Source organism: Hippoglossus stenolepis, chromosome 9 (assembly GCF_022539355.2).
Source record: "Hippoglossus stenolepis isolate QCI-W04-F060 chromosome 9, HSTE1.2, whole genome shotgun sequence".
Classification (NCBI taxonomy): Eukaryota; Metazoa; Chordata; class Actinopteri; order Pleuronectiformes; family Pleuronectidae; genus Hippoglossus; species Hippoglossus stenolepis.
Genome location: NC_061491.1, coordinates 14,458,805 through 14,468,656, shown reverse-complemented (window position 1 = coordinate 14,468,656; position 9,852 = coordinate 14,458,805). Strand labels below are relative to the sequence as shown.

The following is a 9,852-nucleotide window of genomic DNA, read 5'->3' as shown; positions in this document are numbered from 1 at the left end:
GAACTTCAGCCGACATGTGACAAGCCTCCGCGGGCTGCTTCCCTGCTGTAGTTCCGCAGCTGAGTGAGCTGGAGCGCAGGAGTGACGGGCTCGTCTTCATCGGGCTCCGGGGGGCTGGGGGAGCTGCGGCCACGCTCCACTGTGTACCTACAGGGAGAGCGGCGCCAAGCTGGGCGGAGTCACAGCCGCACCGGATCTCAGTCATCCCTGCCTTCAAAATAGGAGCATATCCTTTTCATGTTGTGGGGGAAGAGAGCAACAGGAAAACAGCTCAGGGAGGTACCATAGAGTCTATGGTAGGTACTTTCATTTCTAATGAAAAATACTGCTCCTTCAATTTGCATGTTTATACAGTAAAGATGATTTGTGTCTGAAATACCATGCAAAACGATGCTATTTTGAAAGGAAAACACCGGAAACTAGATTTTTATTTTGTCTAACTTGACTTCGACTATGACAACAGCTGAATTTGCCAAGTGCGTTTTGTAGTTTAAACACAATATAATAAAAATAACATAACACAATAAATCCAAGTGTGGCTCTGAGTGAACTGATCATTGCTACAGTTTTATTTGTAGAGAATTTCCTAAATATCCCCCCAGTAACCAGCTGTTCAGAGGGATCTGTGCACTTTAAACACATTTATATCGCCACAAGAAATTACCACTAATATCAACTCATAAAGCCTGAAACTAGAGTGTTTTAGGTAAAATGAAATAAATAATAATTTCCAGGATTAAAAGAACTCCCTAAATAATTTATTAAAAATAATTTACTTATTTAAGACAGAGATCCCACGACTCCCTGTAACCACAGGAGGCCGCTGAAGAGCAACTAGATATTTCTAAATTCAGGCGGACGACTATCAATTAGTATTAGTAGTAGTAAATCTTTTTTATTTTCATATTTACATAGGTCTCTGGAACTACATGTGACTAAAAGGATCTGGAGACCAAATGTTTTTGTGTCTATTGTTGCTCGTCCTCTGTACTAAACAGTGCTGTTGTATACAAGCTGCTGTTTCCCCAGTCGAGTTTGTAAATAGAATCTGTTCAATAAAATAAAATAAAATAAAATAATCTGGAGAAACTTGATTTCAGTGGACCATGTTCGTGTTGGGTTATATTACTTGCTTCATTTGAAAGAAATTGATTTGATTTTGTAAAACCTCTCTAGATGGCACGGTGTCATATCAAACGCACGTTCAGTACAAAAAAATCTTTAACATTAAATTATTCATATATATATTATATATACATACTACTTATATACTATATATATATAGAGAGAGAGAGAGAGAGAGAGAGTCATTCAAATAAACCCCGCCTCTTCCGTTGATGACGAGTTTATGCGGAAGTGCAGTCCGTTTCAAAACTTGTAGGGACATGATCGTTAGTCAGACTCAGGAGATCCACTGTTAGACAGCTGATAGATATTGATATATAAAAATTGTTGATTTTGATTTACTGATGGTTATTGGATCGAGCTGGATAGGGCGCACATATAATGGGAAACACTGCTACGTTGTCTTACAGCTTTATCTGCTAACTTTAGAAGAGAGTTGAGATCGATGTGCATTGGACCATACCGGCAAAAAAACGACTATTTTCCCATTTAAAGACATTTCTTCAGGATGGAGAATGGGGTCGAATCCTCCAAAGGAGAGGGCTTCCTCTCCAGAATGGCCCTCAACGACAACAAGGCTGGTATGGAGGGTCTGGACAGGGACAAGATCAACAAGATCATCATGGAGTCGTCCAAGGTAAACTCAAACAAGTCAAAGTCACTGTTTCATTTTGTTCAAACACACATACTCCCAGTGATCAACACAGACTCACTTGTGTTACCAGCATTATTCTTAACTAAGGTATGTGTAGGAAAGTACAAACCAGGCTCTCGTGAGCAATTGAAGACATGTGATATCCACTGTTACAGATTGTGTCCAGCCTTGTGTGAAAGTCCCATATCCCCAGTGTGATGACACAGTCCTGGAACACTGAAGCTTTTCACTGTCTGTGCTGCAGGATCTGTAATTCCTGTAATTCTGTGTTGTCCTTGCTGCAGGGATCAAGGTTTTATGAGAATGAGCGGAAGAGAGAGCAGCAGGTGAACCAGCGCATTGAGAAAATGATGCTTCAAAAGGCACAGATCACAGATCAGCAGCTAAAGACGGCTCAAGCTCAAGTAAGACAAGTTATGGCCTGTAACTGGTGACAGTGGCTTTGGTTTCTTTTATTGTTCTTTAAAACACACAGGCAGACAAATGTGATCAGGTGTAACAGCTTCATTTCAAACATCACGCTACAAGTGTTTGTGATCAAATCTCTCGGTGCAGGTGGACAGGTTGGCCTCAGCGCTGGAGAGTGGTCGTGATCTAAGCCGTGCGATTGTGCATGTGGACATGGACGCTTTCTACGCTGCTGTGGAGATGAGAGACTGTCCTGAGCTGAAGGACAAACCCATGGGTGTAGGATCCATGAGCATGCTGGTAGGTTGATATATTACCTGGGAAATAAACTGTATTATGACACTAATTTTTGGCTGTCTGTATAGGTGCACCAGGTATTGTACATGTCCAGAACACATTTTGCAACACAAGCAGGTCAGGGGAGAAATGGTAATTGTAAAAGAAAAACTGCGATTTTCTGAAATGCAATTCATAACAAACAGGAATTATCATCATGGTTGAAATATTTACTCCATCATCATAAATCTTCAAACCACAAGTCATATCATTACTCTGTAGGAATAAGTCATTATACTATACTATACTATATATTACTAAATTCTTAATATGTTGAATTAAGTTCACAATATATAACTGCAAAATTCGAAAATATTGATTTCAATTTCTAACCAAATTTAACATTCAAACAAGAGTTTTGTACCAGTTTGCCTTCCCTATGTAAAAGTGCTTTATTTAGATCTCACCCTTTCTTTTTCAGTCAACATCTAACTACCATGCCAGGAAGTACGGGGTCCGAGCTGCTATGCCCGGCTTCATTGCAAAAAAACTCTGCCCTAACTTAGTCATTGTTCCAACCAACTTTGATAAATACAGAGCTGTGAGTGAGGAGGTAAGAGCAATGCCACAACACACACACACACACACACACACACACACACACACACACACACACACACACACACACACACACACACACACACACACACACACACACACACACACACAAACAAACTCACAACCAGCTCTATGCAGCCCTTTTGTGGCTTCTTGCTTAAACTAACAGGTGCTCATGAATGTGTTTCCCTCTGTTAGATCCGGGAGATTTTTGCCGACTATGACCCTCACTTCCAGCCAATGAGCCTGGATGAAGCCTATCTGGATTTCACAGACCATCTGGACCAGAGGCAGAACTGGCCGGACTCCTCTCGTACACATCGCTTCCGCACCACCAACACCACCACAGGCAGGACTTAATTATACAGAATTATTATATGGTGTGATGACCGTTTTTTTATTTAAATATTTTAGACAATATGATAGAACATGTTTTGCATTTCATCTGATTTTTTTATGAAACAATTTCTCTTCTGTAAAAAGGTGAAGATCAGATTGAGTTTCAGCGAGAGGCAACTCCAGAGGTGATAGACCTGTCTCCAGTGCTGTTTGAGGATAGCCCCAGCTCCTCTCCCTGCTTGCTGGGCTCTGAAGCTGCTGCTGCTGGTGGTGGTGGTGGTGCTTTCGAGGTGTTTGGGATGTCTCTGGAGGAAGCTGTGAGAGAGATGCGCTTCCGCATTGAGCAGAAGACGATGCTGACTGCCAGTGCAGGTGAGGGGGCAACTAATCAGGTGTGATTGTTAAAGCTGCATCCTTTATTGTTTCTCTTTATTGATAGTTACGTTCCAGATTAATTAGTCAATATCACGTTTGTATGCATCACCTCCCCTTACTCAACAGTGCCATGTTATTTTTGATCATTTTGCTTTTCTCTTGGAGTTCTACAGTGGAATTAAAACATAAATTCAATTCGGGTTTTCCTCCTTCCAACCAGAAACTTTACTTTTTTCAGTGTAACCAGGGATTCTGCAGGTTTCAACAAGTTTAATTTAGACTTTAAGACCTTTTTATCACCATTTTGAACACAATTTAGGACCAATGTCAAATACGACAAATTTGAAGGAATATCAAAGTCCCAGAATTAATCTTTACACTTCCCCATAATTGAAGATACAGTGAAGTAGCCAGGTCGAGAACAAACCTCAATACACCACAGTACCATTGCAAACTACAAGCAGATACAGTCGGTATCGATAGTCTTTAAATTTCCACAGTCACGCTGAGTGCACTGGAATCAATTCTGACGTTAATAGACCATCATTTATCAGTTCCACATTGGTCTTTTTTCTAGTTTTATTACAGCGTGCTAATATCTGTATCACTGAGAAACCTAATATTTTAACATATTTGTGGCCTAAAATTCATATTGCTGAATTTTTGACTTTTTTTGTCCCTGCGGAAACTCTGTGTAACTCATTCTTTACAATAACAAAACTGCTCAACGATAATAATAAAATGTGCAAAGTCTGTCTTGATGTTTAGAATTATGATCAATATTATGCACATGTTTTACCAGCTGTTCATCTGCAAATACACCTCTCAGTTACATTACTCACTCTCCCCAGGCATCGCTCCAAACATGATGCTTGCCAAGGTGTGCAGTGACATGAACAAGCCCAACGGCCAGTACAGACTCCCATCCACCAGAGCGGCGGTCATGGACTTCATCCAGAATCTTCCAATTCGCAAAGTACAGTGCACATTGATTGCTCAAACTAAAACATAAACAGAGCCTTGTGGTGTTGCCGATGAATAATTATGGAAAGCTGTTAGAATGTAATCATGAGTTTTTGTGATTAATGATGTGCTGCTGATGGGGGAAAGGTGGTTGAAAGAAAATCTGTGTGAATATTAAAAAATAGTAGAAATGTTTTGGGGTTTTCCTTCAGGTTTCTGGGGTCGGGAAGGTGAGTGAGAAGATGCTGAATGCTCTCAGCGTCAGTAGCTGTTCTCAACTCAGACAGCAGATGGCGCTGCTGTCGTTGTTGTTCTCTGAGACGGCCTGGCACCATCTCTTGCAGGTTTCCATGGGTCTAGGCTCCACATATATACAAAGGTAATGTCTGTTTATTTGATCAAACTCAACACAACCGATTAAAACAAAAGAAAATTTCAGAAACAGAGATAACTCTCATGGTCTTTGCTTTCAGGCACGAAGAAAGAAAAAGCATGAGCACAGAGAGGTTGGTTTTTAAAAAGGCATAAATTGACCCTGACAGGATTTAATTTATTCTTTTGGTATCTGGCCTCTGAACTCATATTTCCTTTATTGTGACATTGTATTCCTACAGGACATTCAGAGAACTCAATACAGCTGAGGAGCAGTTTTCTTTGTGCAGGAAGCTTTGTGAAGATTTAGCAGAAGACATGAAGAAAGAGGACCTGAAGGTAATGAATGTCAGAGCCGGTTTCTTTATGCAGTAACACTGTGCACATTTTCTGTACCAGCAGGGAGAGTGAGAACATGTTTTGGCTCACACAATACAGCATTTGATCTAAGACACTGACCTGGTTACATCAGCCATGCATGTGGTTTTATTTTATAGCTGCAGCAGACTGAGCTCAGCTGGGTGTTGCCTCAGAGTTCTAGAAGAACTGTCTCAAAAGAAATAACAGACTGAGAATTTGAACGCTACAAAATCAGAGTTTACGGTTAAAAAAAACAAATCCCATTCCAGGCCACCCTAGACTTGCCCTGTTTCCAAACCAAACCTTGTACAATTACCTCAACCTGTTCATTCCTTTTCCAAATCGATAAAGAACGGACGGGATGGCCCCAGCGTGGCCATAACCCCCCTGCCTGGGTCCCGATGTGGCCGTGATAGCAGGAAGGAAATGGAGGGCCATTAAGGAAACAGCAGGGGCTTCTATCAGCCTCGGAAATGTCTCCCTGGGACATGATCACATTACTATGAAAGCGCCTTGTGGCGTGTTACAAAGATGCATTCTGACAAATCAATCGCTGATACGAAAGATTGTACAGGTTTATATCTCTTCTATTTATGTCCCATTGGTTATGTCAAAGCTGCTTTAAAGAAGGGATTTTGGTGTTGGGAAGAAAACAGAAATTATCATAACTGTGTATTTTCTTCATTTTAGGGTAAAACGGTGACGCTGAAGCTGAAGAACGTTAACTTTGAGGTGAAGAGCAGGGCGCTGACGCTGCCGTACGCTGTCGCCACGGCGGATGACATCTTTGCTGTTGCTAAGGACCTACTGAAAACAGAAATAGAAAATGAAATACCCCAGCCACTCAGACTACGGCTCATGGGTAATAAGATTTTGCAATTAAACTGACATATCAATTAATATAACTGTCTTGAAATAAATCTAAATGTTCTGTGACACGCCCGCTTGTGGAGGTGATAACACGGTCGGCGTTCATTCAGGAGTTTTCTCCGGATCATTTGTTTTTGTGCTCGTAGGTGTTCGCATTTCTGCATTTGTCACCTCTGATGACAAAAAGCCGCAGCAGAGGAGCATCATTAGCTTTCTTCAACCAGGCAAGACAGACTCCGATGGCTGCGTCAAAGTGAAGCAGCAAAAACCCGAGAGGGAGCATCTCTCCAGTGGCTCCGTCCAAACCTGCACCGTCGTCTGTTGTCCCCCGACGCAGAAACAGGAGGAAGTTCCCTGGCAGAGCAAGAAAAGGGGGTTAGAAGGAGGCCAGACTGGTGAGGAACCCCAACTGTCTTTCTTCCAGAGGGCCCATGCTAAAAGATTACAACTGCAGGTGGCAGGTTCAAGCACACAGGTGGAAGGACACAGGGAGAATCCGCCTGTAATTACCTCCGTAGAGTCTGATGGTGAAAATATTGTAGAGCCTTCAACAGATGCCTGCACGAATAGCGACTCTGATCTCCTAGAAAATGACTTGGAGGCCAAAGCATCCACATCAGGCTGTGGTGCCTCAGTGTCAAAGAGCTTCACTTGTCCAGTGTGTTTCAGGCAGGTGGAGACGACAGATTTAGATGCCTTCAACAGACACATAGACCAGTGTCTGAGTGGATCCTCAAGAAAGCCCAACCAAAGCACAGATCCGGACTCAGAGTCAGATTCGGACTTGGAGAGTTACCAAAAAGAACGTGAGGTAAAGGATAAATGGAGGGAGGAGTGTGAGGTCAGAGAGGTGGAGGTGAACACAGTCGATCTTCAACACCAACACAGCTTGAAAACAGATGATCCTATTCAAACTGTCTTGTCGAACATTGACAATAAAACTGCGACCTCGCAACAGCCTCAGTTGTGCAGTGTCCTCATGTGCCCGGTGTGTCAGCTGACCCAGGACACAGACGACCTCACCGTCTTCAACCGCCACGTCGACCTCTGCCTGAACCAGGAGGTCCTGAATGAGCTGGGGGGACGCACGTCATCGCCCATAAATCCACCTTCAGTAACAAATGGCAAGGCCACAGGTGAGTGTGTGTATATCAATATACACACATATCATGCTGCATTTTGTGTCTTTGAGGTTTGTCGGTATTTAACCTTATGGATCTACACTCTGTCAATATTTATTAGAGCCTGACTGATTTATTGATTGGCCGATAAAAACGGGCCGATATGAACATATCAATGACTGTGCTCATATCTACTGATGAATTTATTTTACAGAATAAACAATGCAGATAAAATGTGCTTTTATCTTTATATTTCACGTAAAAAAAACAGTTTTTCATAATTTAAGTTCTATATATTCGTTTTTTCTTTTTCTTTATAGTTATTTATAATAAAGTTGATGGGTAAACTGTAAACTTTAAAGGCTTGATTACATTTCTTGTCATAAGGGATCGAGAGGGACTCATAGTTATCATTGCCAATTTTTTTATATATATGTATATCAATACATCTATCAATCAAATTTTTTTTGTATAGCCCACATTCTCAACACACAATTTGTCTCATAGGGCTTAACATAATGCGAGATCCTCTGTTCACAACCCTCAACAAGGGAAGGAAAAACTACCTAAAACCTGGAGGGAAACAAATGTAGAAACCTCAGAGAGAGCCACATGTGAGGGATCCCTCTCCCTGGACATAAGCCGATATATTAGTATTTGAAGATTTTTACTTCTTAATATTGGCATCAGCATCAGCCCCCAAACAATCCACATCAGTCGGACAAAAATGCATAAATCTGTGCTGATGACAGATCCTGTTAGTAACGTCTATAAGCTGTGGCTGTGTGATGTCTGTTTGAGAGAAAGTCTGTGACCTCTGACCTTGTTATTTACTGACACCGAGTATTTGTGAGGCGTTTGTATCGATTCCTGCGGAGAAAACACATCTCGTTTCAATCCGAGGGGGGGGGGTCCCTATTCCCCCGGTCTCGGAAATGGCCAAATCACTTTCTCACCTATTCATTTCCTACAATGAACTGCACCCATGGTTTCCTCTTAAACAATCCTGCCTCAGAGATTGCTCTCTTTATTTCCCTGAGGAGGTTCTGTAATTGTGTACTTCCTCAGTGGATGTCATTTTTTTTGTCAGACAACAGATACAAAAAAGGTTTCTATCCATCTGTTCCTGTTCACAGAGAGAGGCTCCCTCCTGCCAAGGCAAGCAAGTAGAGGCAAAAACAAAAGGTGAGACTGCTTCATCACACGTTGCTGCGGCACAAAATAGCAGCATATGACATTTAGCATGTCCCTTATGAAAAGATGTATGAGTTTACAGTTGCGTCAACATGTTTTAATCAAAATGTTGTGTCATTTAGACAGGACTGTCCTTCCTCTTCTCCATCAAAGAGGGCTAAAGGCTCCGGTCCTGTCAACACCATTGACAGGTTCTTCAGGTGACATCATGCGCACAGCCTTATCTGGAGAACCAGGGAAAGTTTTCTCCACGTTCCCTTGGTTTCACTGCACAGGTTTCAGTCGTGCTGTGGACTCTCCAACTCAAAGTGGATGTCCCACATCCATCCCTCCATCATCTGTACCACTTCTCCTTTGAGGGTCAAGGGGGGGAGTTGGAGCCAATCCCAGCAGGAGGTGGACAAGAGGCGGGGTACGCCCTGGACAGGTCAGCAGCGTATCCCAGGGCCAACATACAGAGACAAATAATTTATTCAAGATTCAAAATTCAAGAGTTTACGCGGCGAGAACATGCAAACTCCTCACAGAAAGACCACGGCCGAATCAGGATTCAAACCGGGAACCATCCTGCTGTGACACAACAGTGCTAACCACCATTGATCAAAGATATACGTTCTTCAAAAAAACTGCATTTGTATTTAAAATCTCTGAAATAAGGAAATACGCATTTGCACTAATGAGCCTTATTTTTTCGTTTACACAAAATGAAATATGACAAACACAATCTTTTGTTTTAAGTCTGGCAAATTAATAGAGATTTTTGATGACCTTGTTGTCTCTCGATGCCAGTTTCATGTCAATTGCATATGTTCCTGAAAATGAGCCTCGTGTTTTTTATATGACTGTATGCTTGAAAATTAGGATATTTATTAAACTCTATTTTCAAATCTTTTTTGAGTTATTTTACTCTGATATTTCCAGTTGTATTTATCCAGTTGTATTTATTACATGTTCCAATGATAATATTATATATTTAATAATATAGATAAGAGAATCCTTCTATCATGTAAATCAATGTGGCAATAAATGACAACAATAAATGTTTTTATTATTTGACAATGAATCGCCCTCTCTTTGCCGTTTATGTTACTTTTGACCACAAAGCGTGAACCCAGTGAAGTTATTTGCTGATTAAGTTTGTTTTAAGAACATGTTTGACTGCAGGGCTGCTGTTCT

General features: G+C 41.5%; 1 protein-coding gene across 2 annotated transcripts; it reads left to right on the top strand.

The window, feature by feature from the left end:
- Positions 1–159: 159 nt before the first annotated feature.
- On the top strand, positions 160–9,711 carry polk (polymerase (DNA directed) kappa). 2 transcript variants are annotated; one of them, XM_035165520.2, is made up of 15 exons: positions 160–296; positions 1,621–1,762; positions 2,065–2,184; positions 2,336–2,488; positions 2,946–3,077; positions 3,281–3,431; positions 3,566–3,793; positions 4,648–4,772; positions 4,972–5,138; positions 5,233–5,265; positions 5,374–5,470; positions 6,182–6,353; positions 6,508–7,497; positions 8,619–8,667; positions 8,799–9,711. In XM_035165520.2, exons 2-15 carry the CDS (start codon positions 1,634–1,636, stop codon positions 8,878–8,880), a joined length of 2,628 nt encoding a protein of 875 aa, XP_035021411.2. In that variant the 5' UTR covers positions 160–296; positions 1,621–1,633; the 3' UTR covers positions 8,881–9,711. The 2 variants fall into 2 exon arrangements, with proteins under 2 accessions (XP_035021411.2, XP_035021412.2); XM_035165521.2 differs by lacking the exon at positions 160–296 and having other exon boundaries at positions 1,358–1,762; positions 8,573–8,667.
- Positions 9,712–9,852: the final 141 nt, after the last annotated feature.